The 16,967-nt window shown below is 40.9% G+C and overlaps 1 protein-coding gene across 5 annotated transcripts in view; it reads right to left on the bottom strand.

Moving 5' to 3' along the window:
• LOC147830596 (uncharacterized) overlaps positions 1-16,967 on the bottom strand; it is a 423,672-nt gene that overhangs the window by 104,240 nt on the left and 302,465 nt on the right. For all 5 annotated transcript variants that reach the window (XR_015448407.1, XR_015448414.1, XR_015448404.1 and 2 more), the window contains one exon: positions 11-96. Coding sequence is in view for 1 of the 5 variants with exons in the window: in XM_087204035.1 (XP_087060161.1) it covers positions 11-96 (86 nt within the window). In the remaining 4 variants the exon portion in view is untranslated. The remainder of the gene's footprint in view (positions 1-10; positions 97-16,967) is intronic.

The raw sequence follows: 16,967 nt of genomic DNA, 5'->3' as shown, positions 1-16,967 counted from the left end.
TCCCACTTACTTTTATGTTTCTCCCTCTGGATCAGAAGTTTCTCAAGGACAAGAAGTAACTGCTCATCAGTGCATTCCTGAAGCCACACACAGTGCCTAGAACAAAATAGGTGTATAGTAAGAAAAAGCTAAATGAATGAATGAGGTATACAGAGAAAAGTTCCCCTTTTTTATTTTCAGACAAGGTCTTGCTAAGTTGCTAAGTTATTCAAACTAGGCTCAAACTTGGGATCCTTCTGCCTCATCCTTCCAGAGTGTTGGGATTGTAGGGGTGAGCCGCCACACACAGCCATTGTCTCTTTAAAGAAACTTTTAAAACATTTTTTTCAATCTCCCCCAATGAAAGTTTAATGTTACAGATACAGTATATATCTGCATGCATAGCTGTACCTTATACATTTAAGATGTAAGAGTGCGTCACCTCCACAAAACCAAATTGTGCTGCCTTCTGGTGCTATCCCCCTTGGGAAGATCTGCCCTTGTCCAATTCACCGCCATCTTGTTTTGGTGAACCCTATATCTCCAAGCCACCATCCCTCAGAAAGTTCTCTGCACATTCCCAGTGCTGACAACCTCATGTTGTCCATGGGACATCTGCATGGTGAGAAAATAATTCTGTCCTTTCGAGAATGTCCACTCCCTAAGCACAGTACCTACGCAGGCTGTGAGTGAAGACTTGAAGAATCTAGAATCATATCACCCAGAGATCATCCACTCATTGCCCCTTCTCCTTTTCCCTCTTTCTCCAGGTCCTAATACAAACAAAACACTTGCCTCCTCACCCAGACGGCATAGATCCTCCTGAGGTCTGAGCTATACCCCAAAAGGACTCATCAAAGAATGCCATCTGAACACAGAGTGTTTCCCCAGAAAGGAGTCCTGACAAATGTGATTCATTCTAATTGATCCCATCTGATGTCCTTATGACAATTCCTCATAGTTCTCTTTCCCTTTCTAAAATAAACATCTTATCACTACACTCTTCATTAGGCAAGATTCTTTCTTTTAAAAAGTCCTATCATTTCACTCTTGTAAAAATCATTTCATGGCCAACCTTTGCTATCAAGAGCAAACTTAACAATAATAATAATTGGTCCTCTACAAAAGATTTATCAGGATTTTGGTCATATTGTCTTCTTATGATCGCTCATCACATTGTGTTCTTTTTTTCAGTTTCCCAGATGAATCAATATTTTTCAAGTTCTCTTTGCATTCTCAAAAAAAAAATCTCTTCATCCTTCAAAACCCAGCTCAAAGGAAGCCATAAACTGGGCCAAAGTCCCAAACTCAGGACTTCCATTGCATTCGAGGTCAACTTTTAAATAAACATTGATTATGCACATGATAACCAGTGGTCTTTGTAGTTTCTTCTATCAGACAGTATTTATGTAAACCCTAGCATTTGACATAGTACATGGCACACAGTAACTGCTCATTAATTATTTGTTGAATTGAACTGCACTGTCTTCCCAGGATTCATGATCTTAAAAAAAAACGTTCCATTGACCAAGAATCCAACAAATCTTTAGAGTAACTTCTGGCAATGACATCCGCTTCATCTTTGAAAATTGTCTTGGACAGGAACAGGTGGGAGAGTATTGTACCCCTGTCTGGTGGCTGCTGTAAAGCTTAGAAGACCAAACTGTCATGGTGTGAGGACAGGTAAAAACTGCAAACCTAAATCCAAGCTCATCTTGTAACTCTATATTTACCTCCACTGGCCACTCACTGATGAGGTACTTGCACAACTGCCTGAGGCCTTACCATCAATGCCTTCCTTAAAACCATAGCATCTTCTGGCACTCAAGACTCCACCAAATTGCTGCTTTTGGTGACAAATGTGCTCAGGGAAAAGGAAAAGGGGCAAGAGAAAAGCAAGAGGATTTCAGCAGATTTTTCATTTTAGTTGGGTCGAGCAAAGACTTAGTTTTATCACAGCTCCAAACGCAATGGATGGAAATATCCCTAGTCCCAATCTATTTTTTTGGTCCTGGTTTTGCATTTGTTTTCAGCATGGTTTTCAATCTCTACTGTACTTGACCATGTTTATTCCTCCATTTGTAAAGAAACAGACCTATAGTCTGTAGACAACACCTTTGTAGATCCCAAGTTTACATTTGCAGAGAATGATCTCACCCCAGTGTGAATTATAGTCAACTAACAATTCTCCTGGCTGAAAGTTTCTACCTGAACCATAATTCTAAGGAACCATCTTCTGGATGAGCTATGTCATTGAGGTAAGAAAGAACAAACCAGACTATGTAAGCATGCAGACGAGAGCTTTGCTTTAATGTGGTTGGGAAAGAGATGGATACGTGATATAAAAGACAGGGCTCTTTACCAAAAAAAAAAAAAAAAAAAAAGACAGGGCTCTGGAATCAGTTTGATCTGAACCTATAATTTATACTTTTGCAAGTTCTGTTCGAGTAGACTTTTTATGGAAGTATAACATATGCAAAGCAATACCCTAAATTAAAGTGTGCAGCTGTATGGATCTCCACAAACGGAATACACCCAGATAACTAGTGTCCAGATAAATGCAAAGTTACAGCAAACCCACAAGCTCTGCTCTCTACTCTCTTGGTCACTACCAAACTTCAAAGTAACCATTACCTTGATTTCTACAACCCCATATACATTTTGCTTGCTTTGAATCATCCAAAACAGAATCATGTAGTATGAATCCTTGTGTGTCTGGCTCCCTTTACTGAACACAATATTTCTAAGATTCATCCATGTATTATGTTCCATAACTATAACTCATTTGTTCTCAGTACTGTGTAGTATTTCCTTACATGAATACTCCACAATTAGTTAATCTATTCCATTATTGATAATTACTGGATTGTTTCCAGTTTGGGTCTATTACAAAGAGGGCTGCTTTGAACACTGTGTGAACATGTCCTTTGGGGACCAAATGTATTCATTTTTGGAAAAGTCTCTAGGAATGGGACTGTTGAGTCATGAAGTGTTATATATGCAGCTCATACTGACCTAACTTTAAAAACTACCTTTCCAATTTATTTATTGAGTGACTACTAGGGTTTAGATTGAAAATGTCCCCCCAAATTCTCATGTGTGTGGAAGATGATTGAATTGGGGAGACACTATACTCACCAGCAGATTCTTGCACTAATGTCTGAAAGTGGCTGCTATTAGGAGGTGGGAGCTAGCTTGGGCTGGGTCACTGGGATCATGACCTGGAAGGGTATATTCTTGTCCTCCGCTCTTCCCTTCTGTCTTTGCTTTCTGGATGCAGTGGGTTGAGCCCCTTTTCCTCCACCAGGCCCCTCTGCCATGGCATTTCTGTCTTGGAGCCATCTGGCAATGGACTGAAACCGTGAGCCAAAATAAACTCGTGCTCTTAAGTTGTGGGTGTCGGGTAATTTTGTCCCTATGACTGGAAAGTGGCTGAGACAGTGACTTTAAACAAATCATTTAAATTTCCTGGGCTTGTTTTCCTATCAGTGAATGGGGAAATTGCACATTATAAAGGTGTTTAAAAATGATATCAACTAATGTAAAATATCTAGCACAATTCTGATGTTTAAGTGACATGTGTCCCAAAGATATATAGTGCTTACCAAACACTCCACAGCTCTCTATATATCCAGCTTCTGTATAAAATGTTTGGACACATGACTTGAATTCTGGCCAGTGAATGTGAGTGGAAACGAGACGTGCCATATCTAAGCCACCAAGCATCCGTCCTTCTCTTCCCCTGCTGCAGAACCCTGCAAAGCAAGTGTCGGAGTGGTGACATCAAAAGAGCACGAGGCTTCCTAGGGCCCTGGAGTGACTTCGCTCCATGGAACAGAAATGCTACTGGCTGGCACTAGATGTGAAGCATGGGCAAGAAAGAAACTTTTGCACTGTTAAGTCACTGGTATCCTAGGTTATTTAATTACTGCAGCATGCCCTAGACCCTCCAGAGAAATACAGTAATCAGAGGATGTGGTAGAGCTCCACCCCAATGAAGCCACCAGGATTTCCCTTTGGAGAATTACATGACTAGGCACAACACAAACATTCCATATGACTTCATTTCTGAATGGCAAGGAAATCAGTTCTTGCTGTGACTAAAGAGAAAAATTTTAAAGTAGTCTTTGGCTGAAATGCATTAATTGAGGAAACTTTTCTTCTCTGTTGAAAAACCAGATTGCAATTTCAAAATTGTGCTTGATGTACCCCAAACATAGCACTACCTTCCAAAGAGAAGGCCATTGGTGATTAGTAGTTTAGAAAAAAATGAAATCCTCTCCCACCAGTTCAAAGCCAGCCTCATTCTTTTGTACCTATAAAGACTTTCTTTCTTCATGTTCCCTGATGTCTATATGGCCTATGAGCTTTCTCCTAATGATTAAACTCCTAAAAATACTACAAAGAATGCTTAATAAAGCTTTTGTGTTTTTCTGGTTGCTATAGAGACTGTTTAGTGTAGGGCCTTAAGTACGTGTAAATATGTAGTTTGGGCAGTGTTTAAAAACACAGATAATTTACCCAGCCATAACAGCTGTTCCAAAGTGCTGTGGTTCAGTGTGATAAGGCATATATAAAATATTTTATGGTGTGTTATTTATAGTTATTTACTTAATAAGGGCCTGCAAGAGCCCCTTCCATTGTGTAAAGGAACTAGGCATTTACCCTGTTTTAACAGTGAATATCATTTACTCCACTGTGGCAATTGATAGTCTTAGGTCTCAGGCAGGATGGTAAATATGCAATTTATATAATGTTGGTGCAGGAAAGAAACTATGTTGACAGAGTTACTGGGAGAATAAAGCCTCCTCTCAAGCAGTCCTGAGCTCATTAGGGAAGTTGTCGACGGAGCTACTCTGGCAGGATAGGAAACCCTCAGAAAGAGGCCACTGTCTGCTTTGAAGTTACCCCCAGGGATGGCCGCATTGGTGAAATAACAGATAATAATAGCAACAACAACTAGTAGTTATTGAGCAAACTTGACTCTGGGCCACAGGCATGACACTAAGCGCTTGGCATTCATGGCTCATTGAGACCTCACGATACCATAACACCGTAAGATGCTACAGTTATTATCTTCATTTGCTGGATGGGGAAACTGAGGCAGAAAGGTTACAACCTGCCCAAGATCCTCACAGGTAGATGGTAGATCTAGGCTCAGATCCAGCATTATTTTACTCCAGAGCTTGCTCTCATCAGTGTTGATTCAAATCACTGAGGTTCTGCCAGGACTTCCTGAGCCACCTAGAGGTGAGTTCTTTCTCAGGACCACATCCCCTAGACCTGTAGCACACACATACTGTATTTCCCAAACAGGATTTGGGCTGTGGTCAATTCTGTGAGAGAAAGAATAAGATATAAACTGCACTGGTCTTGTCTGGGTGTCCTCTTTTATTTATTTATTTATTTGGGGGGGGGGTCCTCTTTTAGACTTAAACACAACTTTAGGGCACAGGCTTCATTACCCTCTTTGTTCAGATGAGGAACCAACTTTCAGACCAGGCCCATCCAACACCCCACAGCTTACATGTAGCAGAGCCAGTTCTCAATACCAGACAGGTGTAACTTTTAAACCTTTCAATATTAAAGAGTACACATACATAGAATATGATGTTCCTAACTGTGACACAAAACTCCCTCCCCCAGGAGATAATTTATAAGTCCTGGAGACATGTTTGCTTGTCAAAGTTGGCAGGAACACTACTGGCCTATAGTTAGTGGAAGCCAGGCATGCAACTAACCATCCAACAAAGTACAGGACAGCCTTGCACAACAAGGAATTGTATCCATCCCTCACTGCCAATAGTGCCAACACTGAAAAATGCTGACTTAGTGTAATTGAATACAGCAGTACCAGATGGCATGGGCAACATTGGGGCAGGTGAAGTTAAACCGAAATGGTACTGGTCATTCTTTCATCAGTTTAGTTGAAAAAATGGATTTCATGATTTAAGGTTTTAGAACTTTGAATAGTAACTCACTGTGCATTCCCAGTTGTTTTAGAAAAGTATCTGAAAAGTATCATCAAAAGATGATCAGCATTGCCCTTTCCAGCATCTCAGACTGATGGTAAGAGACTCTGAGCTGATTCTGACCAGAAGAAACCAAGGAAGAATGGTTGTCTGGACATTAAGGTTGATGAAAGCAGAAATTAGTCTGTCTCGTCACTGCATCATTTGACTTTCTGGTTATAACAACCCATCTCAAAGCCCATCTCATTCTGTTGGCTGTGGAATGCATGCTCTTGGTATTGCATAATGCATGAATATGGGCAACTGGCTCCCAGGAAGAAAATTGCAGGATGCCTCTAGGTGAATCCACCCTTCCCATTCTCTCTTTTCTCATCTTTTCCCTCTATCCCTCACAATCACATCACTGAGCCAGCCGGGCCACCAACAAATATCTACAAATTCTGCATTTCTACTGGAATCTCTACTGGGTAAGGGACTTTTACTCACTATTTTGATCCCTGACTAAGCAAAACTTCCAGTATCACTTTTTTCAAAATACATTTAAGCTCAATAAGGACAAGACCTACCTTGTTCAGCCTACATTCTTGGATGTGCACCATCCTAGAATACTGTCTGGTATATTAGAGATGCTCACAAAATATTTATTGACTAAATAAATGAAATTGTCATATCCTATAATGATGAATAAAGTCAGAACCCAGAAATAAGAGTCAACCCAGACTACTTAGAAAATGTGAACATCAGTGTGAACATCAGGTTAGAACCTGGTTTTAGACAAGTGTTGAGTGGTGGACACAGGTACAAGCCATAACCAGAGCAGGGAGACCAGAAAGGTTTGCTAAAGAGGAAGATGTCCAGGAGAATCCTATGAGGAGAGTCACCTGAGAGCTTCCTTTGGGGCTTGGTCCATAGTCTACATCTTCTCATCAAAGGGCCTGCTTTGTAGGGCCCCAGCCTTCTGTTTGGCTATTTCAACTATTTATTATTTAGCCTCTCTGGACCCATCCTCCTACAAGCTGTTAGAGATGTGGGCCTGGATGCATGGGAGCTTTTGCTTGGACATATGGGTCACCCTCTAGAAGTAAAAATAAAAAGGATTCTGCTTTATGAAGCAGTTTCTGTGATCAGATCTTTAGCCAGGCCATATATTTCTATTACATTAGCACTTACTCATCACAATCCCATACGGAGGGTGCAACCATTCCCATTTTGCAGTGCAGGAAACTGAGATCAAGTATCTTGCATAATGGCTAATTGCTTTTGGCTTTTCAAACATGCCTTCTAAGGTGAAAGTGCCAAGTTTCTGGGTGGGAACTCAGGCTGAGAGGTGGGCAGTGATCTCATAATGCATGGTTGGTTCTTCGCATCATCACTGTCCTTGCTCCAGCCCCAACTGTGCATTTTTGAACACGCCGAATCAGCCCGCTGCAGAGAGGCAGATCTGCACAGGCCCTACCAAGGTTCAGAGTCCCGCAGAACACACCGAATCAGCCCGCCTCTCAGCAACAATCCACTGCCCCCCCCACCATACAGCCACCTGGTTCCACACTACAAAGACGCAGAGGACACCAACCACCAGACCACAGTACTGAGTCCCGATGCTCCTAGCCCAGAGGCAGGAGCTTCTGAGCCACCGTCCCACTGATCCTGGTCCAGAGGAAGGGGCTTCCTGGCCACCATCCCTCCCATTGCTCCCAACCCCGAGGAAAGGGCTTTTGGACCACCTTCTGTCCTGCCATTCCTGGCCCAGAGGAAGGGGCTTCCAGGCCACCAACCCTTCCACTGCTCCTGGCCCAGAGATAGGGGCTTCTGAGCCGCCGTCCCACTGCTCCTGGACCAGAAGAAGGGGCTTCCCAGCCATCATCCCTCCCGCTGCTCCCAGCCCACAGGAAAGGGCTTTTGGGTCACCATACCTACCGCTGCTCCCGGCCCCTGTCCCACCTCTCCCAGATCAGAGGAGGTAATCCGTGCAGGCGCCAACAGCCCCCACCCCCCACCCCCCCGGTCAAAATGAGAAAACACGTAAATAAGTCTCAAAACCAGACTTCCAGATCACCTACAGCAACCCCAAAGGGAAATGAGATGGAACACTCTGGTACTCAACCACCTGGACCCACTGAACTGGCAACAAAAGGGGATCTGGAAAAAATGAAATCAGAAATAATTTCTCAGATAACAGGAGATATTGTGCCCCTAGTGCAAGACATGATTAATAAATCTAGAGAGGAGCTCAGGAACATGATGGAATCCCAACATAGGAAACAAATGGAATCCATAAAACAGATGAAAATAGATTTCCAGGACATGAAAAACTCCATTGAAAGTAGACACAGCAGAATGAGCCAATGTGAGGACAGAATTTCAGATATAGAAGATAAGATTGCAATTAGTCACCAGGAAAAGAAAGATTGCTTCAAAATTATAAGGGAACATGAGAAATCAATCCAGCAGCTGCTAGATGATGCAAAGAAGAATAACATAAGACTGACTGGGCTCAATGAAGAAACAGGAGAGAGTGCAGATGACATAAAAAATCTCTTCACAGAAATAATGGCAGAAAACTTCCCAAGCAGGGGGAAAGAGCTTGACATACAGATAAGTGAGGCATATACGACTCCAAATAGCCTTGATCAAAAAAAATCTACACAGAGGCATATAATTGTTAAGATTCCAGAAACACAACAGAAGAACAAAGTTCTCCAAGCAGTCAGAGAAAAGAAACAAATCACATACAAAGGAAAGCCCATCAGAATCACAGCAGACTTCTCAACACAAACCATCAAGGCAAGAAGAGCTTGGAGTGACATATTTCAAGCCCTCAAAGAAAACAGCCTCCAAGCCAGATTGATGTACCCTGCAAAACCATCTTTCAAAATGGATGGAGAAATAAGATACTTTCATGACAAAGAGCACCTTAGGAACTTTGTGAATACCAAACCAGCACTCCAAAGAATTTTTCACAATATCCTAGGAACGGACATTGAGGATCACAACCCCAGGAAGCAAAGCAGAATGAACCCATCTGGCATGACAAGAAATTAAATGTAAAGAGGGAGAACCCAACAAAAAGAAAAAGTCATGGCAATGACAAGTCAATACGTTTCAGTTATAACCATCAATGTTAATGGTCTCAATTCACCAATCAAAAGAAATAGACTGGCAGAATGGGTCAAGAAGGAAAATCCAACAATATGCTGCATACAAGAAACACACTTCATTCAAAAGGAAATTCATAGACTGAAAGTTAAAGGGTGGAAAACAATACTCCATGCCACAGGAACCCAAAAAAAAGCAGGAGTAGCTATCTTCTTTGCAGATCAAGTAGATTTCAAACCAACACTGATTAAGAGAGATGAAGAAGGACACTACATCCTTGTAAAGGGAAAAATCCAAGAGGAAGAGATGACAATCATAAATATCTATGCACCAAACACTAGTGCACCCAACTATATAAAACAAATACTAACGGACATGAAAAGTCATATATGAACTAATACAATTGTATTGGGGGACCTCAACACCCAACTGTCACAAATAGATAGATCAACTAGACAAAAAATAAGTAATGAAATACTAGAACTCAACTGAACTCTCAAACAAATGAACTTAACAGATGTTTACACCCCACAAAATCAGAATACACATTCTTCTCAGCTGCACATGTGTCATTCTCCAAAATAGACCACATACTCACACATAGAACATGTTTAAGTAAGTGCAAAGGAATTGAAGTTATCCTCTCTATATTATCAGACCATAGTGCAATGAAATTGGAGATCCATAACAAAAGAAACTCAAAAAATTTCATAAACATGTGGAAATTGAACAACACACTTCTGAATAACCAATGGGTCACAGAGGAAATTAAAGAAGAAATCAGAGAGTTCCTTCAATTAAATGGACAATGACAATACAACATATCGGAATCTATGGGACACAATGAAAGCAGTCTTATGAGGGAAATTCATAGCAGTGAATAGGCATATTAGGAAAACAGAAGGAGCCCAATTAAACAACCTGATGCTGAACCTCAAGCTTCTAGAAAAAGAAGAACAGGACAACTCCAGAGCTCATACAAGGGAGGAAATTACAAAGATCAGAGGAGAAATCAATGCAATGGAGACTAAGAGAACGATACAAAAAAATCAATGAAGCCAAGAGTTGGTTCTTTGAAAGAATCAACAAAATTGACAAACCCTTAGCCAACCTTGTCAGAAAAAGGAAAGAAAAGGCCCAAATCCATGCAATTAGGAATGAAAAGGGTGAAATTACAACAGACCCAGCAGAAGTCCAGAGGATCATCAATACCTACTTCCAGAACCTATATGCTAATAAGATGGACAACACAGAAGAAATGGACAGATTCCTAGATACATAGGAATTACCAAAGTTGAACGAAGAAGACCTAAAAATTCTGAACAACCCAATATCAACCAATGAAATTGAAAATGTAAGTGAAAACTTATCAACTAAGAAAAGCCTGGGCCCTGATGGCTTCACTGCTGAATTCTACAAGACATTTAGAGAGGAACTGCTGCCACTAGTGTTTAAACTCTTCAATGAAATTGAAAGGGAAGCAATACTCCCAAATTCATTCTTGGAAGCAAGCATCACCTTGATCCCCAAAGCAGAGAAAGACCCAACTGAAAAGGAGAACTATAGGCCAATCTCACTAATGAACATAGATGCAAAAATCCTTAATAAGATAATGGCAAACAGAATGCAGAAGATCATCAAGAAGATCACACACCCTGACCAAGTGGGATTCATCCCAGGGATGCAGGGATGGTTCAATATAGGCAAATCAATCAATGTAATACAGTATATCAATAGAGCCAAGGACAAAAACCATATGATTTTCTCCATAGACGCAGAAAAAGCATTTGACAAAATCCAACATGCATTTATGATAAAAACCCTACAAAAAATTGGAATAGATGGTCTCTACCTCAATCCGTTAAAAGCTATCTATGAAAAACCAACAGCCAATATCATACTAAATGGTCAAAAACTGAAATCCTTCACACTAAAATCAGGAACAAGACAAGGATGTCCACTATCACCACTCTTGTTCAATATAGTTCTGGAAACATTAGCCACGGCAATTAGACAAGAGAAAGAAATAAAAGGAATAAAGATATGTAATGAAGAAGTGAAATTGTCATTATTTGCAGATGACATGATACTCTATATAGAAGACCCCAAGAACTCCACCAAAAGTCTTCTAGACTTAATAAGCAAATTCAGTAAAGTAGCTGGTTAAAAGGTCAATACACAAAATCAATAGCTTTCCTCTACACAAATGACAGACTCACTGAGAGAGAAATAGGGCAAATAATTCCTTTCACAATAGCATCCAAAAAACTGAAATACCTAGGAATCAACCTAAGGAAAGAAATCAAAGAAATCTTCTCTGAAAACTATGGCACTCTGAAAAGAGAGATTGAAGATGATATCAGAAAATGGACAGACATCCCCTGCTCCTGGGTAGGAAGAATCAACATAGTGAAAATGGCCATACTTCCAAAACTGCTATATAGATTTAATGAAATTCCAATTGAGATCCCAGCAGCATACTTCATAGACCTCGAGAAAACAATCCAAAAATTCATTTGGAACAAGAAGAGACTCAGAATAGCAAAAGCAATTCTAGGTAACAGAGACATGGCAGCGGGTATCACAATCCCCAACCTGCAACTATACTACAAAGCTACTGTGATAAAAACAGCATGGTACTGGCAAAGAAACAGTCCTGAGGACCAGTGGAACAGATTAGAAGATGCAGAAACAACGCCAGACACACTCAGCCATCTCATCTTTGATAAAGGAGCCAAACACCCTCACTGGAGGAAAGATAGCCTCTTTAATAAATGGTGCTGGAAAAATTGGGCTTCAACTTGCCAAAGATTAAAACTAGACCTATATCTCTCACCATGCACTAAACTAAAATCAAAATGGATTAAAGATCTAAATATTAAAATAGAAACTCTGAACCAGTTGGAACAGAGGTTAAGTAGAACCCTTGAAGACATCAGTGTCGGAAAAGATTTTATGAATAAAACCTCAGTTGCCCGCGAACTAGCACAAACAATCAACAAATGGGATCTCTTCTTATTAAAAGGCTTCTGCGCAGCAAGAGAAACCACCAGCAGTGTGAAGAGACAACCCACAATGTGAGGAAAAAATCTTCACCTGCTCTTCCTCAGACAAAGGTCTACTATCTCGAATCTTTAAAGAACTTAAAAAGATCAGACCTCCCAAATTTAAAGACCCAATCCAAAACTGGGCATCTGAAATGAACAGACATTTCTCACACAAAGAAGTAGAAATAGCAAATAAATACATGAAAAAATGTTCAACATCACTGGTCATTCAAGAGATGCAAATGAAAACAACGCTGAGATTCCACTTCAGTCCAGAAAGAATGGCTGCTATCATGAAATCAACCAATAACAAATGCTGACGGGGCTGTGGGGAAAGAGGAACCCTGCTCCACTGCTGGTGGGAGTGTAGACTGGTGCAACCACTGTGGAAATCAGTATGGAGATACCTCAAAGAACTAGGACTGGAAGTCCCAGTTGACCCCACTATTCCACCGCTAGAGCTCTTCCCCAAAGAATTAAAAGAATCATACCAAAGTGATATATGTGCACCCATGTTCATAGCAGCACAGTTTGTGATAGCTAAAACTTGGAAACAGCCCAAATGCCCATCAGCTGGAGACTAGATAAAGAAAATGTGGTTTTTTAAATAAAATGGAGTACTACTCAGCCACAAAAAATGAGAAATTAGAGACATTTATAGCTAAGTGGATGCACATTGAGGCAGTACTCTTAAGTGAAATAAATAGGACACACATGTATAAATACTGAACAGTCTCTCTGGTGTGAGAAACTGAAAGTATAAATAAGGACTAAATGTATAATAGGTAATGTGAAATAGGAAGAAAAGGGGCAAAGGGGAAGGAAGTGGGAGGGCTAGGGGAAAGGATAGAAGGGAATGGGATTAATATGAGAAAATGGAAAAACAGGAACAAAATCTTTGTAAATAGGGAGGACTGGAGGGGTTGAAGGGAGGGCTAGGCAAGGGTGAAAAATAAGAACCAAGAGAGATTATGTAAAGGTGCAAATTTCCAATGATGAATGTCATTATACTGTATATCTAAAATGTAGCAATGATTAGGATGAATAATTGATAATGCAAATTAGGAAGAAAAGGTCCAAAGGGGTAGGGGTGGTGGGAGGGGCAGGGGAAAGGAAAGAAGGGAAAGGAAAAATGCTGAGAAATGGAAAAAATGGAAATAAAGTCTCTGTAAATAGGGAAGGGTGGAGGGGGTAAAGGGAGGGCTAGGAATGGGGAAAAAATAAGAACCAAGATGCATTATATAAAGGTACAATTCCCAATGAGAAATGTAATTGTGTTGCATACCTACAATGTACCAATAAAAGAATTTAATATTTTTTAAAGAACTGTGCATTTTTGTGGGATTCCCAACTAAGGAAACAGGAAGGTGCTAAGAAGCTGGGAGGAAATTAGCCCAGCCAGAAGAACTGAAGCAAGTAAAGGTCAACAGTGTCAGTCATCGAGTGCACAGGGATATCAGTCACTTAGAATCAATAACCAGCTCATCTGACCCATGGGTGGGAGGTGGGGAGCAGCACAAGAATCAAGGGAAGAAGGGCCTCAGATAAGGTAGGTGCCCCAGCATTAGGATGAGGCTTAGCCAAGTTTGGGAGAGGGCTGCAGGACATAGTCCAGCTACAGACATCTGGACTATCTTGAATCAGGGGAAAGGTCCATACTGCAGCCTGTGGGATGGATTCAGATCCAAGATCCATTCACAGCATCAGGCTGGAGGAACAGTGGCAAACTTTTGGATGCTCATATCCATGGAAATGGAAAGGTGGAGCAGGAGGAATTCATCTGAAAAACATCCCTTTGAGATTTTTCTAGGTGCCTGGCACTGAGGATACAGGTGCAGTAAGAAATGAGTGCTATTTCTGCCTACTTGATGGTCCAGCATGATAGGCAGATAAGATATAGATAAACCTCCACTCAGCCTGCTACACAATTCACCAGTTGCCAAGGTGCTTCTGACTTCTGCAATCTTGCTACTCAAAATGTGATCCACAGGCCAGACACATCAACATCTCTTGGCAATTTATTCGAAAAGAAACATCTCAGGCCTCACCCCAGACCTTCTGTGTCAGACTCTGCATTTTGGCAAGAACCCAGGGGATGCATCTGCTCACTAAAGGTTGAGAAGCAGAGGTCTGCAAGCTTTCTTCCCTGAGCAGGGACTTCGGTGCTTTCCACCAGGTACAAAGGGTCATCATTTCCTGTCACAGATGTCCTCGGAGATAGGAAAGTTTCACTCGATTCAGCTGAGAATAGGCAAAGGGGAAGCAGAGTGTATTCTCAAGAGCTCCTGGAAATAATTACTGTTCTCTTAATAATAAATGAATAGGCTGCAGTCCCAGAACACATTGAGAACAAAGCAAAACATGTCAATATAAAATCCAGCAAATAAAACAATCAATTTAAAATAGATTTCTCTAAATGGTTTCCCTGCTTGGGCTAAGTGCCCCACCTCTGGACTCCCTTAGCATATTGTCTTACGCCTGCCTCAGCCTTTCTTTTTTGCTCCTGAACTTTTCTGTTTATGTGTCTTCCTCCCAATTTGATTATAAGTTTTCATTTTTATTAGTACATGTTTGCAGTACTTACTGTTTAAATTCCTTGTGTGGAGTTGGTGTGTGTACATAACACAACTTAATTTTTTTTAATCCTCTTTCCCTCCCCTTCCCTTCCTCCCTCCACCTCTTGATCCTCTTCCCATTTGAGAAGATCTATACCCTTACTTCCTATTATCTAGCTTTTATGTTGCCCTTTATTTATAATTTGGGTTTCTCATATAAGAGTGTGTCTGATTTATTTAACTTCACATTATGGTCTCAAGGTACATCTTTCTTCCAAAAAATGACTCAAATTTATCCTTTTTAATGGCAGATCACTACTCCATTGTGTATAAATACCACTTTTTCTTTATCCATTCATCTGTTGATGGACATATAGGCTCCTTCCAAGATCTACCTGTTTTGAGTTGTGCTGGAACAAACATGCATATGCATCAATCACTGTAATATCATGTCTTTAACTTTTTCAAAAGATTATAGAGAGGAGCCTTTTTCCCAAAAAGATAAGAAAAGGGTTCTATGCCTAGAAAGAACAATCAGAGGCAGTTATCACAGACCATGAGGTCAGTTCTCTGTGTGAAATGTTTAAAGCAAAGCATAAAATTCCTTCACAAGTAAGGGCTGAAAGATCACCCTTCCCTTATTGCCTAACTTTCTCCTTTCTACCTCTCTGGAAAGCTTTAGACTCTCAGTCTCCCGCAGCAGAAATTCTCAGCTGCCAACCCAGTGAGCAGAGTCCGTTCCATTCTAAGGCTTTCTGTATGTTCACTGAAGACAACCGAAGACACTCATGTGTCCATGCCCTTGGGTGGAGTTTTCCCATATTGACTCTGCTTGCTTCTGCAGATGGAACCAAAGCAAACTCAATACAAGCCAAAACTTAAAAGCTATTTCCATTTCCTCTCTCGTTTCTGTGGTTTCAGCATAAGAACAACCCCAGACTTGCCTGCTGGCAGATGCAAAAGCACATGAAGAGCCCAGTAAAGACTGGCAATGCTGCCGAGAAATGGAGAAGTAGGCAAGCCCTACCATGCACAGATCAGCCCAGTAGAAATGCTTATCCATTTGCAAATTCAGAGTTACATAAATGCTTATCACTTTAAATTATTGTATAAAACCATTTGTTATGCAGCAATAACTAACTGCTGTAAGCCACTCAGTAAAAGATGCTTCCATTCAGGGAGGATTTAATTCCTTTCACATATAAATTCAGATCTTTGCATCTGAATTTCCTACTTACAGTGAATGAGATTGACTTATGGCTCATGTAAAAAGAGGAAAGAAAAAGAAAATCATAGAAACACACTCTTTCTTCAAGCATGCTCACATTTTGGTTTCACCTATGAAGTGTCACCTAGAAACTGTCAAGAAATGATCCCCAAAGGATAGTAATGGCAAGAACAATTTTAGGATCCATCCACTGCTTTTGGTCCACAGAGGATAACTGCAAATTAAAGCTTGTATGAATGTAAGTAGTAGAAAACAAATTGAACTAGTTTAAACAATTAAAAGGGAGAATTAATTAAAGATCCATTTGTCAGGACTCTTCCAGCTGTAAAAGGGCTAAAATCAAATTCAAACTTACATAAGCCAAAATTAAGGTTCGTGCTGGTTGTGTGATTGGGGAGTCGACCAGGACTGCTCTGGTTTGAGACACAATTGAAAGCTTCAGAGTGGTCTTATTTCTGCTGTGGCTGTCAGCACGTCTCCCTCAGGCATCTCAGAAAGATGCTTAGGAGCAACAAAGCCCAAAGTTCCTGAAAAAGAGTGTTGATTTCACAACACTTCCAGTTGACAAGGTCAGTGAAGCCTCTTATTGGCCCAACATCACTGAACCAGTCATGATGGGCGGAAAGGTAGTAAACTCTAATTGGCCAACTGGCAGACACCCCTCCTCAATCAACAGGAAATGAGAGGGGAATGTTTTTCCAAATACCAGAAAATTATACATGGTGACTAGTGAAAGAGACCAGGGAATTGTACAGAAGTCTGGGGATAGTTGGCCAGAGAGGTTTGAGAATGATGATAACCACAGATATAACTCAGCTCTCAGATTCTAGAAGTCTCATTTCAATATCAAATATTCCATGAGAGGAAATCGGGTAGACCTCAGTCAGGTCTGCACTCCACCTCCTTTCTGTCTCCTGGCAGGTACAGCCGGTGGTAGGCCTGGTAGCTCTGGATTGGGAACACTGTGTAGACAACTCCAAAAGCCACTACTCCAGCGCACTGCTTCTTCTCTGCATCCCGTCCTGCCTCCCTGACCCTCACACACACATACTGTTCTCAAGTGTTCACTTCTTACACATAGGATAGACTT

The sequence above is a fragment of the Heterocephalus glaber genome, unplaced genomic scaffold (genome assembly GCF_053883595.1).
Source record: "Heterocephalus glaber isolate CG9 unplaced genomic scaffold, H.glaber_assembly_v1.0 deba00000071, whole genome shotgun sequence".
NCBI lineage: Eukaryota > Metazoa > Chordata > Mammalia > Rodentia > Bathyergidae > Heterocephalus > Heterocephalus glaber.
The sequence above is the reverse complement of the archived record's forward strand: the minus strand, read 5'-3'. Positions and strand labels throughout refer to the sequence as shown.